At 51.7% G+C, this 20,188-nt stretch overlaps 6 protein-coding genes across 6 annotated transcripts; 1 reads left to right on the plus strand and 5 right to left on the minus strand.

Moving 5' to 3' along the window:
* Window positions 1–163: 163 nt before the first annotated feature.
* PV05_09997 (uncharacterized protein) lies at window positions 164–886 on the minus strand. Its single transcript, XM_013456388.1, has one exon. The coding sequence runs from the start codon at window positions 873–875 to the stop codon at window positions 210–212; it is 666 nt and encodes a 221-aa protein (XP_013311842.1). The 5' UTR covers window positions 876–886; the 3' UTR covers window positions 164–209.
* A 941-nt stretch (window positions 887–1,827) lies between these two features.
* Window positions 1,828–4,154, plus strand: PV05_09998 (uncharacterized protein). Its single transcript, XM_013456389.1, has 2 exons — window positions 1,828–1,915; window positions 1,991–4,154. The coding sequence occupies exon 2, from the start codon at window positions 2,196–2,198 to the stop codon at window positions 4,002–4,004; it is 1,809 nt and encodes a 602-aa protein (XP_013311843.1). The 5' UTR covers window positions 1,828–1,915; window positions 1,991–2,195; the 3' UTR covers window positions 4,005–4,154.
* Window positions 3,794–7,556, minus strand: PV05_09999 (uncharacterized protein). The gene has a single exon (XM_013456390.1). It carries the CDS (start codon window positions 7,500–7,502, stop codon window positions 4,332–4,334), a length of 3,171 nt encoding a protein of 1,056 aa, XP_013311844.1. The 5' UTR covers window positions 7,503–7,556; the 3' UTR covers window positions 3,794–4,331.
* A 117-nt stretch (window positions 7,557–7,673) lies between these two features.
* Window positions 7,674–11,681, minus strand: PV05_10000 (uncharacterized protein). The gene is made up of 4 exons (XM_013456391.1): window positions 11,057–11,681; window positions 10,395–11,008; window positions 10,165–10,347; window positions 7,674–10,115 (listed from the first exon to the last, which is right to left on the minus strand). Exons 1-4 carry the CDS (start codon window positions 11,421–11,423, stop codon window positions 9,159–9,161), a joined length of 2,121 nt encoding a protein of 706 aa, XP_013311845.1. The 5' UTR covers window positions 11,424–11,681; the 3' UTR covers window positions 7,674–9,158.
* Window positions 11,682–11,911: 230 nt separating this feature from the next.
* Window positions 11,912–18,954, minus strand: PV05_10001 (uncharacterized protein). The gene is made up of 2 exons (XM_013456392.1): window positions 13,670–18,954; window positions 11,912–13,614 (listed from the first exon to the last, which is right to left on the minus strand). The coding sequence occupies exons 1-2, from the start codon at window positions 18,673–18,675 to the stop codon at window positions 13,017–13,019; spliced, it is 5,604 nt and encodes a 1,867-aa protein (XP_013311846.1). The 5' UTR covers window positions 18,676–18,954; the 3' UTR covers window positions 11,912–13,016.
* Window positions 18,955–19,219: 265 nt separating this feature from the next.
* On the minus strand, window positions 19,220–20,143 carry PV05_10002 (40S ribosomal protein S28). The gene is made up of 3 exons (XM_013456393.1): window positions 19,980–20,143; window positions 19,834–19,917; window positions 19,220–19,759 (listed from the first exon to the last, which is right to left on the minus strand). Exons 1-3 carry the CDS (start codon window positions 20,038–20,040, stop codon window positions 19,698–19,700), a joined length of 207 nt encoding a protein of 68 aa, XP_013311847.1. The 5' UTR covers window positions 20,041–20,143; the 3' UTR covers window positions 19,220–19,697.
* Between the last annotated feature and the right edge of the window lie 45 nt (window positions 20,144–20,188).

The raw sequence follows: 20,188 nt of genomic DNA on the forward strand, positions 1-20,188 counted from the left end.
CCACAGCCACTAGAGTCCACGAGGCTGCGTCTCAGCCTTGTCTGCTTCGTAGGGTCTAATCGAAGTACTACAGAGTATCAAATGTTGTGATCGCGCGACAGTAGATATGCTGAACGTGCTTCGCTATCCGGCAGTCCAAGGACCAACATCACTTTAGGCACTTCTGGATTTTTACTCAAATACGGTACGATGTCAGGTATATGTGCACCTCAGTAATTCAGCTCCTCCGCCAATTGCGTCTTGAAAGCCTCAGCATGTTTTGTCAGAACCTTCCGTCGAATCAAGCTCGTCTTGACAATGAAAGAATACCTATATCTGGACCATTGCCATTCCTTGATCGAGCCACCATACTTTGTCTTCATATCATCCAGCGCAGTCTCGGCGTACCACCAACACATCTCTCTCCGGAACCTGTAGTAAGGCTGTCGTTCGGTTATCGCGGCTAGAACCTGAGACAGGTCATACATGTTGGGCCGTCTTTGCGGATCGTCGAATTCCAGGCTGAGCAAAGGGAGCGGCAATTTGTAATGATCCGAAGGCGTCTGCCCAGAAGCCCAATCCCAGCCTACCAGGACCCAATCCCCGTTCTCTTCGCGACCAGCAGCAATGCGACTGCGTCGACCGGTCACGGCGTCCTCGGCAATGAATTGAAGAAACTCATGAGAGAAGGGAGAGGCGAGCGCCTTGATCCACGTGATGGAGCAGACCTTCCAATTCCTGTATTCAGATGCTTGGTCCGATAACGTGTGGAGCCACTCCCTGGTGGAGAGTTTCTGGTAACATCTGAGCAGGTCGGGTAGACTTTGGTCACTGGCTTTTTGAGCATTCGCCGGCACTGCCACCTCGAAGGCTTGCAGGGCCGATGCATTCAGCATTTTCTGAATAGAAGTGCCCTCAGGAGCAATAACTGGGGCAGTATCGAAAGAGCCTGCATGGTAGAAGAGTCGAAGAAAGAGCAGGATCAGGGTATTGAATCGACTAGATCCGAATCGATGCCGTGGGAGGACCAAACATAGGGACATTTGCCTCCGATGTTGTTTGCCACAGGTACAGTTGTTACTAGCCATGCGAGAGAAGCCGACGCCTGTTGACCATTTTTGACGTTTCAAATTGCGAGAACGGCGAAGCGATAGCAAAGTATATGTTGGTGGTGTCATTTTCGAAGGTCAGTATCGTCCAACGCGATACCGAACAGACCAGCTATGGACGTGGAAGGGGAATTTGTAGGACAAGACATATTGAATGTATATAAGATTCGGCCACGAGGTCAGCAAGATGGCGAAAGCCCTATATGCTCTTCAGGATGGGTGCACGGGACTGATTGCTCAACTTCAGGGATGGCCTAGTTCGACCAGTCACATCTTCGAACCAAGTCTCGTGGATTGACCCTACTCATTCGCTCGCGCTCGCGTTTCATGGTCAACATCCAACATCAACTCAGTGGCCTTGATGCTTGTGCCTGATCTGAGAGAGAAATCGGATTGGCTCGATTCGTAGGACTCCAAGCTGATGGCTCAAGGGTCGAAGTACCGGGACACTGAGGGCCTAGGCCGCTGGTATGCCCGACTAGAATGGCGGTGAGAGTACTTCTAAGCCGAGACTTGATGAGAGTCGGTGATGCATGGAACCCACTGCTGCAATACAAAGATTGAGACCGTGGTGTCCGTCAATTCGTGTTCCTGGTTCAGTAGAAGTTGTTGTTGACATCTTGAGGCATTCACGTCAAGGGGGAAGAATATTCTTGAGACTCGGCATACCTGCCGCCGGTTTATAGTATCTAACTTGGTATGCATTACCTCGAAATTCAACGGATAATGCGCACAGAGAGCACTGGCAACTCATGAAAGCAACGCCCAGGGCGGTAAAGTGGTGCCTACTTGCAAATCAAGACCGGATATGTCGTGATACATCAATGGTTAGCAAACAAAGAAAATGCCCCTTCAGACTTTGCGTGTCCGAGAACCACCTTGAGTAAATAACTTGTTGATAGGGTGTCCACCTCGCTCGGCCCTTGTCGCTCGCTACCCACAGGACTGGGTCGCTATGATACCGAAAGTGCTTCTGACCCTACGAAACTTGCTCGAAGCCGAGGCCCAGGCTGAATTGCAGTCATATATACGACCATAGATCGATGAGATTCTCTCATGATTCGGTCTTGCACCACTAAGGAATACTAGTGACAACAACAATTCATCATGGGCAGTCTCGACTACTCCGAGTTCAGGATCTTGACACCATGTGCGATCCTGGGACATGGGTTCAGAAGCGACCACTTCTGGCTGGGCGTCGACAAGTTCAAGCCCGCTGCAATCATCGTTGATGCAGGCAGCACTGACGGCGGGCCATACAAGTTGGAAATGAATAAGATGACTTGCGGGAGAGAAAGCTACATCAGGGATCCGACACATATGCTGGAAGCCTGCTTTTACCGGCGGATCAAAGTATTGATTTCCTCGGCAGGGGGCGATGGCAGCAACAAGCACGTTGACGAAATGCTGGATATCATCAAGGAGATCGCGAGTGCTCATAATTTCTCGTTCAAGGTCGCCACAATCACGACCGACATCAGCCGGGAAACAATAAAAGCTAGAATCCTCAAAGGTCAAGCTCATCCTTGTGGTCCGGTGGCCGACCTCACGGAAATGGATGTGGACAGAGCTGTCGATATCGTCGGCCAGATGGGTGCCGAGCCGTTCATCGCTGCCTTGCAGACAGACCCCGATATCATCCTTTCTGGCCGGTCCTATGACCCCTCGCCCTTCGCTGGATTCTGCCTCAGCGGTGGTGTCGATCCTGGGGTTGCATGGTACCTGGGAAAGATCATGGAATGTGGTGCATTCTGTGCTGTGCCCAAAGGGCGGACCATGGTCGCCACAGTCAGACAATCGTGGTTCGACTTGACACCAGTGTCCCCGTTCGAAGCATGTACACCCGTCTCTGTCGCCGCTCACACCCTCTATGAGAAGACCCGACCAGACAGACACCCTGGTCCAGGTGGTGTCGTGCACTTGGATTCCGCTCAGTACGAACTGCTTGCAGATGGTAGGACGGTCCGAGTTTCTGGAGCCAGTTTCATGCCGACGCCCATCTATCAAGTTAAGTTGGAAGGCGTGGAAAGGTTAGGACACCGGACAATCTTTATCGGCGGTATTCGAGACCCAATCTTGATTGCACAAATCGACGAGTTCCTGGAAAGGGCTCGAGCGTACACGCAAAAGATGTTTCCCGAGCTGGACCAAGACGAGCATTGCCAACTTAATTTCCAAGTGTACGGCAAAACTGCGGTCATGGGTCCATTCGAGCAATCCAAGGTCACTGCTCATGAGATCGGAGTCCTGGGCGAGGTTGTTGCTCCCACGAAAGAGAAGTCACACGCAATCGCCAACAACGTGCGAGCATCTATCCTGCATATGCCATACGAAGGACAAATGGCAACGGCCGGCAACTTTGCTTCACCATTGTCGCCCCACGAGCAGGATGCAGGTGAAGTGTTCCGGTGGAACATCTACCACCTCATCGATCTACATCCTGGGGAGGAGCTCAGTATGTTCCCAGTAAGCTGTGTCGTCATTGACTGCAGCGAGCCTGCCACTCCTGAACCGATACACTTCTCTGCGGAAGAGCTGGAAGAATTCACCAATGGCCGACCGAAACCGCTGGTGCCGAAAGTGGTGCCTCAAGGAGAGGCGTTGATGATGGATATAGCCAAGATCGTCCGATCCAAGAACAGCGGACCTTTTGAGCTGACTTTTGACATCATGTTCGATGATCCCGCAACATACCAACGTGTCAAGTCAGCCAACGTCTTGACAAATGATGTGATAGGACGGTTGTATGGGGTCCAGGAGCAAAACATTCTCACAAACATGTATTTTGACCCAGCGATGGCTTGGAAATGTACAATAAAAAGACCTTGGGAGCAGGGAAGCATTGGAGAGAGAGACACATTGGGTACCCAACAGCACGCGCCGCTGTTGTACGTCAAGGTCCCTGCAGCGGTTTGAATTGCTTGTTCATCACATTGGATGGATGTTGAGGACTTTTGTAACGTTTGCCATTGCGTACCTATTGAGTCATTTGCCTCTGGGTGCCTCCCGATATGCAACATCGCTGGGAAATGCGTTCAGGTATCATTTGCTTGAAATCATAACATCGTAAACTCGTCCTGCTTCTGTTGTACAGCTAAGATCCTGGAATGTTGGAGCGATGCTTCACTAGGAATAAGCTCCATATATGAATGCTGCGCAGATGGTGAGGGTGTCGGTGTTGCAGAACGCCAACGAACAAGCGTATGGTCAGCGGGGCTGGCAAGGAACCGACACCGCTATTCACTAGAAGCTCGCCATCTCCAACCAAGTACCCACGAAAGCCAATCTCCCAAGATCAGCACTGCTCTCCCACCCATGTTGTTCATTTTCACCTTGGCTTTTGCCCTTGACGCCAAGCGCTTTGCCTACTTCGTCCTCTAGAACCATTTTTCGTCGAAATTCTGGGAAACTGAGCTTTCCGGGGCCACTCCGCTCGTCAGCTTCCGCCTCAATCGCATCATGGCGAAGCCAAAGATCGTACAGTGCTCGTGAAGCAACGGAGTCACCACCAAATGGATTGGGTGGCGGCGTTGGGGCAGGAGATGCTGGTCCAGAATTGTGATCGGGTCGAAACTGCGGAAGAGTAGGGTCATGATAAGATCCTTCTGACAGGGCTTCCTGGTTCGCTCCATTTGCAATGTCGTTGTGGTTCGACAGGCCGTTTCCGAACATCAATTCTATATGATCATCGGGATCAGGAATATCAGGGATAATCGTTTCAGGAATTGTAGTGGAAACAGGTTCGGCAACGTCGCCCTGTGGCAAGTCGGGGCCCGAAGAAGATCCGTTGAGCAGCTCTTCGGTTCTAAGCATGTCGGCCTCTTTCAGTGCTTCCTCTTTTCGTTCTTTCGCTGCCTCAAGCACCTTTCCGTACTCTTCTCTCTCTCTTTTGAACTTGTGACGATTATTGCGGGTCCGGCAGACCTCAAGCCACTCATCTTCTTTTTCCTTGAACAAGCCATCCAACAATTCATTGAAGCCTTGTTGAACCGCTTGATAGAGGATATCCTTGCCGATATCTGCGTCGGCTTGACCAAGTTCGTATCCACCCCATCTTTCGTTGAGGGTAATGCTCCGAGAGGACGCATTCGAACGCGTCTCATAGTCGGTGTCAATGGCACTATCATCGAAGCGCACCTTGGATGACGATCGGGATCGCACAGATGGTCTCCGAGGGCTCGAGGCACCGTCACACCGACTTTTCTTGAGAATTGGTGGAACATTCTCATCGTCGGAACTGTCTGGCTCCATGTAACCAGGCGGTCTTGTCATGCCTTCCTCCTCATCGAGGTAAAACTGTCGCCGACGCCACCTTTCTTCAACAGCCTTCGTTCTGGCAGCCTCCTCGGCGTGATCAGCTTCGACATCAAGGCGTTCAGCCTGGGCATATATCACTCTGGTCCTGTCCAGAGGATCGGTGATATCCTCGAGCGCTACTTCGCGTCCGAGAGCGGTAATGATGTCTCGTGCCTCTGGCGTCAAAGGTGGTGGCCAGCCGTACGTTTGTAGAGGTGCATCAGGGCCAGTGAGCTCCTCTTCAGGTGCCTCATCAACATCCTCCATTCCGGAACGTGTAAAATTGCTATCACTCGGAAGAAGCATGACGGGCTCGTCTTCTGATCGCTCAGGCCTGAATGAGCGGAAGGGATGATTTCTCGTGCGATTCCCAAGCGCGACATTGCCAATAGCCCTAGCACGATCTCCTCGCGTTTCCATGTCAGGCTGAAGAACACCGTTCGGTCCATTGGACAATTCAAGATCGCCGGTCGCCTGTCGCTCTTTGTCTTGGCCTGTCCTTGATTCGTGTCCGTTCAGAATGCTGCCACCGAATGCAGCACTGATCGGTTGACTACCATGAACAACTTCCCGAACTTCCTCCTCGTTGGGACCATAATCCTCTTGTGCATTGAACATCTCGCGACTCAACTCTTTGCTCAGGGCGTAATATGCACGAAACATACGAAGAAAATCTTTCCGATCCACATAACCATCTGCATCAAGATCGTAACCCTGGAATATGCGTTCCAGTCTCGCGGATCGTGACTTGTCCTGAAGGCGAGCAAGGCCTTTGATGTATTCTTCGAACCCAATGAGGCCATTATCATCTGTATCGTAATATGCGAAGATGCGGTCATAGATCAGATTCGCAGCAGACGGTTTATCGGCCGTTGAAGGAATGAAATAAGCGTCGAATCCTTTTCGGTCAATGGCCATTCCCAGCCCAGAAGGATCAGTAGGCCAGAAATGGCCTGCGAGGCATTTGAATTGCTCGTAAAGGGCGACCATCTCCGTACGATCCATCTTTGTCTGCTCCAATAAAGGTTTGGATACATTCTTAGGGAGAGAAGTCGGAAACGCATTCGCGTCTCCTGGATACCACGACGGGATGACATGTTTAATGTTTCCTCTTGATGGCGCAGGTATGCGGATTTTGAAGAAAACGTGGCTTTTGGCGTGTGTAGAGCTAGCCTCGCAACTTTCGCACAGGTCAAAATCGAAGCAATTCGCACAATGGTAGCGGATGCCTTGGATGGGATGGGTGCCACAGCTGTTGCACTCAACGCCACGATGGATGTATCCTTCTTTGCGTGCCTGTTCGCCCGCGATGTGATAGAGCAGATCAAGCATGTTCTGGCTGCCCTCGGGATCATCTTCGTTGTTGCTGAACGATATCTCGCTCTCTCCTTCTTCGTCTCCTCCGGACTCGCGCAAAGCCTGCAGAGCATCCTGGGGAGCCATGTCTTCGGTGGCGCCATCAGTATGCACCGGAACCTGTACTGGGCTTTCTATAGGGGCCTCGAGGGGACTCCATTCCTCACTCAAATGGAATTCTCCCTCATCGAAGGCCTTTACAACCTCATAGACAATCTCCTCAGCAACCCCAAGTACCTCGAGACCCCTTGCTACGATGTAGGCATCATCTCCTATGATGTAGCCTTCGGGGAATTCTTCGCGGAGGAAGTTCTGCGTGAAAACGCCATGGATGTGCAGCCGAAGACAGTCTTGTTGATATGGTGAAAGAGGCACCAAAGTGTGTCGCAGCAGATGGTCGTAAATAGGCTTCAGCTTGCATGGCAACAGAGTCAAGTCAGCCCCTTCGGTATCTAACGATTCCGGAAAAAACCACTTGTTGTGATATTCTCCGTAGCCTTCTCCTGTCTGATTTCGCCGTTCCAGATTATTGATGGCTCGCTCGGTTGGATCGTAATCAAGAGTGCGGGGGACGATGCCAGCCCGCCAGTGACGTCTATGTCTAGGCCGGCGGATGGCATTGCTGCGATGTAAGGATGATGGCTGGATCGGTTCGAGGCGCAACTCGGTCGAATAGTAGGTGTACGTATAGAAGGCTACAGAGAGCACAGTGGCGCCGGCTAGTGCGAAAAGCAACGGCTTCCGATAGTTCTGGTCCGACATGATGCGAACATGGTCATGGTGCTTTGAAGTTATTGGTCTTGCGACATGGGTATATGGAAGGTTGTCGGAGATCTGTTGGATGCGCAGGCTACTCGTACTCGTACTATCAAAAGATAATTAAAGCGCTTTAGGACCTCAAACTCCACCGTATTGCTGCATAGGGTGAAGTTCCCGCCTCACACGTGCAACAAAAGTACTGTGGCGTCCGATGTCTCTCCTACGGGATCATCTATCCTCATACCATGGCCAATGTATCCGCCTTACTACGTATGATGGTCGCTGAATGTACGTGACCGAGACCGTAACAGTACGTGCCTCTTCGGCACCAGTAGAGCCCGACAGGCATCCAAGATGGACCTCGTTTCACGCCTTGGACAGCTGTGCAGAGAAGAGCCCCGCCTGGTCATGTTATGGCAAATCATGCATAGTCAGATGGTTGGGCTGGTCATCCCGGCCATCATTAACAGTGGAGCGAACCTTCAGCCACAGCAAAATACACTACCACATCAGTCGGCGCACAAGGCTGAGACAGCCAGGAGTGATATCAGCTGCAAGTGGTAGCCTTGCTTCCTTATCATGCCCAACCCAGGGGACGCTTAGTTAGGCCCAAGGGCTAGACTGCTGACAGCCAGGCCACCGGCATCCGGCCCCCTCCGATAATGCTGGACGCCACGTATCCGGTACCGATTGATGAGTGGGATTTGGGATCCGCTTTGATCTCAGGGGTTCCTTGGTGGCCACTTGTACTTCTGGCCTGGATATCACAGTGCTGGATATTTCCTCGGACATACTCCATTGGGCGGGACGAATCCTTAGCCCTATGGCCAGTTGTAGTGATTCTGTACTCAAACCGAACATCGAGGGATCTTCCACATGTGCGCAAAAAGCGATAACAAAAACTTCGAAGTGGTACCGCACCGTCACGAGATTGTCTCCGATAACAGAAAATTTCGATGGTTGACTTGTCCTGGAGAATGTCGGACCCTCGAACCCGGGAAACCCAATTCCAAGCGAGACACCATTTGAAGCATAACGGCGACGCCGACAAGGCTCTGTTCTTGAAAGGGACCTAACGTTCGTCAAAACTTAGTAACCAGCATCATTTTGTCTCGTGTCACATTATAATAAGGCTGTCTTCAAATGTAGAGTATACCATCCACACGACCGTTGTCGAACCTTGGCTGCCGATTGTGGCGACGGAAAGATGCCACCTACCACGAAACCCCTTCAACCGTAAGACTTTCTCATTGTGTGCAACATAGTCGAGTTAAGTCTGACACCGTCATGTCATGTCACGTCATGTCCTCCCGAGCCATAGCAGAAATTGCTTTTCGTGACGAGGCTCAGGTCTGTCATCTGTCCTTGTCGGTTCATTTCGAGAAGCGCCATTGTGGACATGTCCTCCTGCGTACCGTTGCAGAAGAATCAAACGCTGGAATAAGGTATGGCCTCCCGTAAGCAATTCCATCGCGTTATAACTCCATGTCACGCCTTTCCAAGGTTGGAACAACTCAGCAACTGGGAGAAGCGGTGCATCCGAGCACGCTTGTCATATTGCCGCATATGCTTTGCCACTGAAATCCTTGTACTGGCCAGGGAACCTTAACGAAAATAAGAAGGAAACAAAAGAATTCGGCAGTGGATTGTCACTCAGGATCAGAAACCAAAATTGACAACCAACAAGTTCCTCTCGGCCATGACTTGCATCCAGTCGACATCAAGACTTTGTCCTGTGTTCATAAATCGCTCGTTTTGGCTCTCATACACTGCTGCCAGTGCCTTTCGTGTAACGGTTGTATTCCGGCCGATGCTCGTCTTCTCCATGGCGCGGATCAGGTCTAACGCTTGCATTCGTTGTGCTCCATCCGTACTGGCAAACCCGGCCATAAAAACCGGAAAGACAAGGTATCGGCAATGCCAACGATCTTCGGAATGCGCTTTCCTTGCCAGTTGTAGGATCTGATTCGAAGCGACGGCAATCTCAGTATCGTAGTCCGGGGAGGTCTCGAGCCTTTGCCCCGGCCACATAGTCGTATGCGAGAAAATGATGGAGGCGCGGTAAAGCGTGGCCGCATGTTCGTATAGTTGTTTAGGCCGCTCTGGGAGATTCTGAACGTTTTGCCCTATCATTGAGACTGCTGGATTCAGCCATAACTGCCGCAAAGACTCCTGAAATTCGAAAGTTCGACGCTGACGGATCTGGGTGGCTTGTTCCCTCTGCATGAAATCAGCAATAGCAAACGTAGCATCATTGCGGAACTCCCGCGCCAGTAGAACCAATCGAACGGCCAAGATGGTAACCTCATAATCGAGTTGTAGGATTGTCGGTAACGATTCCAGCTCCTCAGCATACAAGACACTCGAGCCGTCCAAACCCAGCGGGTATAGATGAAAGCTGGGGTCGGGAATGCCGTCGTGATTTAGCAGATACCCAACAAATTCGCCCGTACCGACGCCACTGAATAATGCATCCAGATCAATGTTGCAGATCCACCAAACAAGAAAGGGGTATCTTTCTCCGCCGAAAACATCACGCCGCAAGAGTGCAATTCGCAGAAGAGTGGACAAATGCTGTGACCATAGATTCGAGTTATCGTCTTCAGCTGCTGCAATCTGCAGTCAATGTCAGTCCTCACTTCTAGCAGCCATCGGTGGATCTCACCTCATATACAAGCAATAAAAAATGAGTCAAGAACGCCCCGTCAGATGACAGGTCATGAGGACTTTTCAGAGTGCTTTGTAGAGCCGGTAGGGCTTGTTGATAGTGCTGTAATGCATCGAGTCTTGAATTTCCATCTTGCGCAGCCAAACTGAGAGCGGCGACCGCCATCATTGCGTGGTGTAACTGTGGTATGTGTCAGCACAGTTTCGGGCATCTTTTCAACGACATACCGGAGGGAACATGCTTGCGGCAGTTTCCAGGACTCCGACACTTGACCTCATCATTCCGTCTTTCTGGTCGAGCTCTGCAGGCACGAGCTGTTTCCAAACCACCTGCCGGAATTGCCTGATGTACTTGTCATCTTGCCCCGGGCCCTGGCCGTCCAGTATGAACTCTGATTCTTCCACGATCGCAACCTCGTCCGAATCTTCGGTCTTGATCAATGTGTGTCTCGCGGTGGGAGAGATTGGCGAACGTAGGTCCTTGAAGGAACTAAAGGTATTGCGCCTGGCGACGTCCTCGAATCTTGGTAGCACAACGGTGTTGGGATCACCAGGCACGGGAATGCCTTCAACAGCAACGTCCCGCCCTGAACTGCTCGCAATGGAGGCGGCAATAGAGCTTCGGCGCAGGGGTGAAAGCAACTCTTTCTTGACTTCGGCATCATCGCTATACGCTGGCAAGTGCTGAAAGCTTTCCTGATTGACGACCACATTGTATGTTCCTGGACTGGAGCGTTCTGCCTTTTTCTCTCGTTCTTCGTCGGTTGTCAATGCAGCAAAAGGCGGTAAGTCGTCCAGTACCGCTGAGCCAGCACTGGTATCGGTCCTCGAGGGCGAATTGGCTGCCAAGGAGTGAGCAGAAGCTGCGCAATCACGATTGAAAGACTCACAGTCCCATACTGTATTGGAAACCACCATGACATCCTGAAGACGCTCCCGCACTCGAGGAGTGTCGTCCCGAAAAGCCAGTCGAGGGCTGTAATCGCAAGTATGTCCCAAACGGCTACACTGACCACATTGCGGCCTCCCTTCATCACATTTCACTTTGCGCTTGCGACATGTCCAGCATCCGGTTCGCGATCGAGGGGGTAGACGGGTGCGCCGCGGGACACTCGGACCTGGCTGGCCACTGCGGCTCGAGCTCGCCGAGGACGAAAGCTCATCCTTGGGTGCAATGGCCGGCAAGAGCAACGGCGGTCTCTTCGGAGCCTCTTCCGGTTTGTCGTCTTGCATCACCACTGCCGTTAGGGATGGCATAGAGCTCCCTGGTATGTACAATGTCGAAAAGAGAAGAGTCGCTCAAGGGCACATGTCGGCCCGCATGCATTCGCCGCAATAAAACAGCAGGGTCAGCCCATTCCAGCGCACAATCTCGAGGTGTGGGTATGTAGCACGTTGCGCAACGGATTTGCACGCGATCGCGGCGGGAATTAGGTACTGGCAGGGCGGCGGAGGCGAGTAGTATTTGTTTGGAACCGGATCAAGCGACGAGATGTCAGGAGAATGAAAAGAAACTGGAGTGGAAGACAGAATGAAACTCGACGGAAAGCTAATAGCGTGCGAAGTCGCAAAGACGGTTTCCATTAGCCTGAGGGAAGTCAGATGTCATGGTGAGCGCCAACGGCCTTGCCCACCACGGCCATTGGAGTGCCACCTGGGGGGTCCATCCAATGCGTCTTGAGAGTCCAAGCGTGGACTAAAATGATGCAGTCTCGTTCGGATACGGCGAACAGCTAGACCCAGGGCATGAATTCTCCTTAGTATCTACCAGGGAGGGTTTGGTATGGTAGAAGAAGAACAACGGGGACGCTGAAAGGTCCGGCCTCGAAAAGGGCCTTCGGGAACGGAAAATCTGTTTGGCCGAGGAAACAGCCGAACTCCACTATTTGGCCACTTCATTTGCCTAGTCTCAGACTCTCTCAGTTGTCTCTGCGTCTCTGTTCCGCACACACCATCCTTTCATGCCACCATCCCTGCGCCTTTCACCCTGGTCTCCTCGACCAGCGTTGGCTCTTGGTCAGTAGTCCCCTATTACATAGTATTATTCTTTGCTCCTTCAGATGCCTGCCGTCGGAACCTTCCTGCTCCCAGATCGTCATGCACAACCCCACAGCAGAAAGCCACGTTTTCGAGATCCGAGAACGGTCTCCTTATCCAGCGTTGTCTCTGCTCCTACATCCCTGGGCCGGGCGGAAGAGTGGAACCGCGCAAAGGCTTTGTCGTGCGCTCTCACGCGTGGTCACTTCAAGTCTCCTTTTGAACAGCGGCGATTGAAACTCATCGAGCCTGGCGACCCTACCCTAGCCGAGCTGAAAACTTCATGCATTTCGAGGTTCGAGATTGGCTTTTGTGGGGATTCATCAAAAACACGAGGCCCTCGATGTTGCGCAGACCCTGCAGGGTCACTCCATACCGGATAAGAACATCCTCCACAAATAAGTGGCCATGGTCTGACTGTCTCAATGCCGCCTGAAAGTCCTGCCGGATAGCGCAGGCTAAATGACCACATCCAATCCGTCAGTGTCCGTTTCAATGATCGTCAGTGACACACCGCTGCACACCGCACCAACAGGAAGAGTGTCCGTTGAACTGGGAGTCTCTAGACTTCGGGAAATTATCGTTGCCAGGACTTAAAGCGTCAATCGGTGCACCACTTGCTGCAGCCCTACAGCTGTCAACCTGCACCTCTCGTTCTAAGCAAGCACGGCAAGTCACGGCCAGCGTGGCGAGGTCTGTCCAGGTGCCCACTGTCTCGCGAGCACCATCTACTCGTAAAACCTGCACAGACAGATACATTCCTCACCGCTCGTTTGAGGGAAAATTCCTCCATTCCCTAGCTTGCGTGCGGAGTTAGACACGTCCCTGAGTCAACAGCCGAGCACGCTCGATGTCTTCACGTAAAGGCCTGGACCGTTCTGTCTGAGACCAAGCGTCCAGGATCGCCGCTAACGGTGCAGATAGCCGGCTGCCTCTTCCAGCTAAGGCAAGGGCCAAAGCCACACGTTCTTTGCGCAGATTTTCCGTCTCGGAGACTTGGCGACCATCATCGGCGGAGAGCACCGTTAAGATCAGCGCCTCAAATCGCTCATAAGCACCCCTGGACGCAACCTCACCAACCTGATTGGCGGCCACTTCCGGATCATTTTCATTCCCTGCTGAGGCTGGTGCGCAATTTGAGGCTAGTGTGGCTGAGGCATTTTCATTTTCCTTCTCCTTCTGAAAGCCTTTCATTTCAATGTCAACACCATCAATCTTTTGCTGGCTCGGCCATTTCACAACGAAAAATTTTGCTTTTTCGTACATCGCCAAATCGACGATGCTTGATCGCATGGCTTGAGCTTTGTGTATGATTTCGGTAGCATGGTCCAGAACCTCGACATTGGGCTGCGATGCGAGGATCTTGAACAGGCACGAAACAATGGCGCTTGCGCTGGCTTCAGCGACCGTTCTGCTCATTCGTTAGAGGTACAGTACGACTCACACATGGGCAGCGGGAGTCTTACCTGTTTTCGAAGGTCTTGCCGCTAGTTTCGTCAACGTCCATCGCATCCTCGTCCGTTAGCTCGTTCAGGGTGTCCGCCAGATATGGCACCATCTCGACGGCTAAATCCAAATCCTTTCGAACGAAGGCAAAGTCCCCCAGCGACTCAATGGCATACGGTCGGTACGCGATATTGGTGCGTTTGGCTTCGCGAATTGCAATCTTCTTCATTTGCTGGCTCACTTTGCCGTCATTCCACAGTGACTGCGCTTGCTGTACGAACTTCGGGTACACCTCGATGATTTTTTCTTTTCCTGCCCAGGTCTTACCGTCTAGTGCGTCCTGGACCAACCCCCAAACAAGCTCAGCAGTTTGGTGGGAGTACTTCTCAATGGATTCCATCGAAGACACCACAGAGGCAACAGCGAAGCAGCATGCATGTTTGATAGGCCAGAGTGGAGACTTGATGTGTGCTGAAATCAGGCTCACTATCTCGATCAAATACAGGTTGATCGAACGGGCGCCGCCAATGTTCTCTTTCCACGGAATATCAAATCGTTCTCTCACCTCTTTGTCGGTGTCTTGACGGCCAATAAAGGCAAAGGGAAGGAAGAGCGTAGCTGAATTCATGAAGACATCGTTGGCTGCTTTAGAGATCGCTTGAATGATCTCGCCCGCCACAGACCGGTGCACTAGTTCCTGTGACTCGAAGTACAGCTTCTGAGCGTACTCGCTGGTGGCATGAATCTCCTTTTCCGAGGCCAACCTCATGAGGTATCCCAGGGAGGTGCTGAACGCCACACTGATAGTGGCGTTTCGATCAAGAATGTGCTTTCGCGTCAGTTGGATGAACTTGTCTGCATATGGCCGAAACGCAGTCGGGTGGCGGACAACGAGAGTGATCATTACTCTGCTGAGGCCGACTTTGGATGGCAGCCCTATTGCTGCTCGGTAAGCATTAACAAGTCTTTGCATGGCGTCGTCCATTGGTGACGGGCTCGCGCTTGCTTTTGACATCGACACTACTCCCTCCATGGCGTCTGGCGCCGGCTCGGGAGCTTCCACCCGCATTGTGATACTCTCTAGACACCGCTCGATTGCTTCTGTGACGGGCGAGGCGTTGATGCTCGACACTCTCATCTTGTCAAGCTTTTCCGTTGTCAAGCCATACTTGTCCGCGTTCAGATGCAAATAATTGATACTTTCGTGCTCGAGGGAGCTGAGCGAGACCACAAGTGTCTCCAAAATTTGCGGTGCATACGAACGCAGAGCCTTGGGCGGACACTTCTTGACAATCTCCAATAGTGTCACGATGGCATACTGCTGAACATCTTGTCCTGCTCCGCCATCCATCTGCTGTATCAGGAAAGGCATGGCGTGATCGAGCATCGTCGCGGAGCGCTTGGTGTTTCCATCTCCCACTTCAAGATTGCGGATCAACATACTCGTGAGCGTTTTGCATAACTTCATCGCAGCTAGGCGAACAGTTTCCTTGACATCGTCCAGAACTTTGAACGCCACCTTCCAGATGTCGTCAAGGTACTTTTCAAGTCTTTCGATTTCTCGACCTTGCACGAGGTCAGCTATTGCAGCACAGCTAGCCTCTCTGGAACGCCATTCTTTGCCAGACACGATGCTCTTCAACAAATCTTCCATGATAAGGTTGAAATTATCATTGATGACAGCGCTAGGATCTTTGACCAACGCCCGCCAGATCTCGTTCATCGACCGCTGGACATTTGGGTTCGGGTCAAATCGGTACCGAAACAGCTTTGGATAGAACTTCTTGTTCTCGGCCAGGTAACTTGATTCAGCCAGGATGTTGCCGAGTCCAAACCTACCAAACGCCGCGCGACTGGACCAGATGGCATTGTTTGACGCCAAATTCATAAACTTGTACACTAGACTTGGATCCCCCATTTCTGTGGCAAGACGCACGATATCCTTGTATGTCGTGACAGATTCCCCTTTCTCAGTCGGCAGGGCGCCTGCCTCAAACAATTGCGTATCATCGTTGACCGTGCCGGACATTTTAGCATTGCTGCCAGTAAACGTCTGCACCAGATCTCGGACGAGATCGTCTCGGAGCTGCTTATCGCCGCGTTCGTAGACGAGACTGAGACCTCTCGAGCCGGTCTCTTGCACAATCTCGTCCCTGTCATTGAGAAGTCGAGCAAATGTAGCTTGGCATTCGCGCAGCTTTGTTTTTATCGGCGCCGCTTCGCCACAATATTGGATCAGACATAGGAGCCATATCGCCGCTGCCTTTTTCAGGGCTGGTTTAGTGGTCTTGCAGTTCTCAACTACTCGGTCCATGATCATGGCCATCAGCTCTTCATTTGGTCCCCAACTTGGCAGGTCTGCATCGAGGTCAAATTCCGTCATCGTTGACGATGAGCTGAAACCAGAGCATGCCACGGCAAGCGACTCTCCGAGCGCAAAGTGGAACTCTGCACGTTTGACCTCATGAAGTGCAAGAACGCGATTGAATAATGCTTCAAAATCGGAGGTTGACACTTTGGTATGCAAAATTCCTAGCAGCGGTCCGAGAGCGGAGATGGCGATTTCGCTTTCCTTTTTCGCATCAGCTATCAGGGGATTGAGCAGTTCATTATCTGTTGGCAATTTATTCGAAGAAGGACTGCACAGAGCAAGTTGACGCAGGCATCGATATGCGGTGTCCTTTAGAGACTTGTCTGGTGATGATTCAATGATGTCACATACAAGCCGTGTGAGGTGTAGCAGACTGGAACTTGACTCGGTCGTTTTCTCTCTTAGCGACTTTCTCGTCGAGCAGAAACAAGCTCGTAAGATATGTCCTTGAATCCTGTTGGCTTGTTCGCCCACTGATGATTTCCATGCCTGACATTGCTCCAGCTCAGAGGCGGCAAGTGGCTCCGCGTCGTCGGTGGCGGAGGCGATGATTCCAAAGACTCGAGCGGCTCGAAGCTGCAACCCCGGTTTCGAGGCCACACTGGATGCGGCAGCCAGACCTATTTCGCGCACTTGAGGCAGGACATGGTTCGAGGTCAAAGACAACAACTCCAACGCAATCTCCCAACACTCTGCAGAGCTCTTGGATGCTCCAGCTAGTGCTGCTTGAAGTAAGAGGATTTGGACCTCCGTGTCCATATTTTGAAGATGACCTCGAATCTTCTGTCTTGCATGTTTATCGTTGCTAACCAGAGCATCAATGCTCCGCTTCCAGTCTGTCGACTCCTGAGGCCGGTGTGCTGTATCTTTCAGTGCATCGCAGACAAGGACATTCCGACAGAACGTCACGGCCGCGGCCAGAACTGACGGATTGTCATAGCATTTCATCTGATCTGCTGGTGCCTTGAAGAATCGCTCGACCAAGTCTTGGTAAGCAGGTAATGCCAGCTGCTCCTCGTCGGACAACCCGCTGATCAGCCGTGTATTCGATGCGTGCCAGTACGGATCGAGGCCCCGATGACCTTCCTCTGCGATTTCTCGCCTGTCTGACGTGGCCAGAGCCACGACGTCCATGAGTCGTGCGTCGACATCACTGAAAGGCAGACACTTGTTCGCGAATCTGACAGCAGGGTACTTCGTGCTGTTGACAATCGTGAAGTAGTATGTTGGATCCTCCTGTCCAGGTGCGGCCAGCACATTCCAAAGAAGAAGGTCTTTCAGACGAATAAGGGAAGATTGGTCGAGGCTGGAGACTGTGTTCATGATGCGGCCGATGGACTCTTCGATGCTGCTTCTGATGCCATTAGTCGTGTCGCAACCCAAGCTCGCAAACAACCATGTGATGAGGTCAAGTGTGCGCTTGTTGGCTTCTTCGTCCTTGGGCGTTTCCTTCTTGACAGCCAGCAGTCCAATACTCTCATAGGCTTTGCCACGGAGCTCGATCTCCGCCGCCGATGAGCGATCTTGCATAACTGGCCAACCTTGTGATTCCACGTATTCTTTCATCAGATTTTGTATTTCAATGCCCATGTCGCCGAGTTGCGGGCCCACACGTACCACCCACATCAAGTAGGAGAACAAAGCCGCGTGAAGCTTAGATTTCTCGAGGGCGCTGGGCGCTGATCCGTTGTTGAGTCTCAAGGGATCGAGCTCTTGCCGAACAAGATCCATGACTTTCTTTGGACGCTTCGTAGATTTTTGGCTTCGGGACAGAAGCGTCAGGATTCTGGTCCGCAGCTTTGTCGGGGCACCGTCGTGGAGGGCAAAGAGCGCTTCAACGTTCTGCTCATCTTCTAGGTCGAAGTCGCATTGTTTGAACATGACGTCGCTCATGCTGGCCGCAGAGGCGTTAGCATCAACAGACATGATGACAGTAGGAATAAAGCGTTGCTGGTCATTGAAGATCGAAGTGAACAGAAACTTTGCGAGAGGGGGAATAACTTCGGATCGTCGTTTGTAATTCGTGTCATATACCGCTTGAAAGTCTGCACTGCCAGGGTTTGAGGGATTCCTAGGATCGTGAAGGATCCAATCGCCTATTCTCCAGGCGAGATGGTCTGTCTGGACCTGCGTGAGAGCAAAATCGTCTTTCAAGGCCTGTTCATCCGGGCTTCCTCGCTCAGGTACTTTCCATTTCCGGAGGACGTCGAGGAAGTAATTGAACACAAGAGCCCATGCCTTTCGCTGATCACTATCATACTCATTGTGCTTCGGTATGACAGATCGCAAGACCGAGGGTAGGGCCTCGGTGGCTTGCTCAGGCTTCAATCGTGGTAGGCCCAAGGTCATGAATAAGAGGCCGAATTGTACGACGCCTGCAATCCTAGCTTCTGAGTATGTCTTGACCACTGCTGCAACTGGCAATTGAATCTGGGAATTGATTTTCAGCCGTTGATAGACATAAGTGCATACTTTCGTAGCTAGTTCTCGGTTCTTCGGCACAGAAGTTGCAAGTTTGAGCAGAAGCGCTGGAAGGAACTTTTGTAGTACCAACTCGAACTTCTCATCTGTAGATGCCGAAGCGATTCGCAACTCAAGCTGGGAGATCAAGTTGTACTCCCGATCCGGGTCGGCGGGTGTTATCCAGTCGGCCATGATTGAAACTGTGATATCTGATCACTTCGATTGCTGCATGATCAAGAACCCAGCTCCGATGATGTCGACTTCTGCTCGTCAGGCTCTCCAAGGTCGACAGCTTTGAATATCGCCAAATAACATCAATGCAGATTACAAAGACCGAAATGATCGGGATGCGGACTTGACAGTGGTGCAACGAGTAACGTGGATGATCACAGTATCACCTGTCGGCCACGAAGATATAGCAATCACCAAGAGAGAGGCAACATAGACTTCGTCATCTAGAAGCGGCAATTCTAGTATCATCTAAGGATCATTGCCACGTCCTCGAGTGAAGCCTTGGGATCTAGCGGCGAATACGCCAAGCCTGGCGCTGATTGGTGGCGCATATGACAATCTAGACAACGAGGCTGAGAGACGCTTGAGGGTCGCAACGTGCCCAATCCTCCTGGGTTCTCTACAAATATCACGAGAACTTGGTACTACGGTGCTATTGAACGTCCGTTGATAGCTGATACAGCGGATATCACAAGCCAATTTCGTGACACGCACAGACTCTGTTCGCCACCGAATCATTCGAGCCGAGAAGACCAAAAAGCTCCAACTGGAAAACAAGCCAAATACATCAAGAGAAAGATGCAGCGTTCCAGGCGGCTGTGGATCCGTGAGCTTGACTGCGGCCAGGCAAGGCGAAAGATAAGTATCTTGCGTTCGTGGAGGAAGGTGACACCCCCGGAAAGATGGGAAAAGACCTGCGCAGGAACTGCAGCAATTGCGCAATGTCATTGCCACTAGAATCTTGTTCTGAATGTTCTTGATTGATGCAGCGAATGTATTCGCTTGCGGACAAATAGTCCTATGGCCGTTTCGAAGACCCTGACCGACGCCTGCCGTAGGAATAGCGAGCCCTGATGCACTCGCATTCAACTCCAGAAGTTGCAGTCCTTAGCACTCTCATTCTCTTCTGCGAAAATGCCGTTCTTGCTTCAAGACTTGTTCATGAGCCAACTTTTAAAATCACCACTCCTCGAGCCCACGGTTTATCTCAGTCTTCTGGCTTCTCTCTCGGATTCGAGCAGGCACAGGATGTCGTCAACTTTGACTGTTCACAAAATGGTCCGTCAGTTAATGCCCCTCCCTTTTGCAAAATTGCCAGTCCTTAATCGTGTCTCGTACCTGGTCCTTTGACATTTCGGATGATGCTTCGACTCGTGTCGTCCATGAATTCGACTCTGACCTGTGTGACACCACCTCGCGAACCTGGTAGGAAACCACAATTAGCCACTGTGCATGATATTATTCCTTTCTTCGTCTGCGCATACCAGTTCGGCCGAGGACTCGGGTGACTTTGACGAGCTTGACGGGGACTTTGCCGGCATCCATCTTGACTGATTTCCAAGTATGCAAGGGATCTCCGGTGAGGACTTGAAATTAATGACGATGCGAGACTGGAAGGAGAGAACTGTTGGTCGTGCAAACTGCGGTCAAGATCCCTTCGATGGAATTTCTGGATGTGGGATCCAGCTTTGCC

The sequence above is a fragment of the Exophiala xenobiotica genome (assembly GCF_000835505.1).
Source record: "Exophiala xenobiotica strain CBS 118157 unplaced genomic scaffold supercont1.6, whole genome shotgun sequence".
In the NCBI taxonomy this organism is placed as follows: Eukaryota; Fungi; Ascomycota; class Eurotiomycetes; order Chaetothyriales; family Herpotrichiellaceae; genus Exophiala; species Exophiala xenobiotica.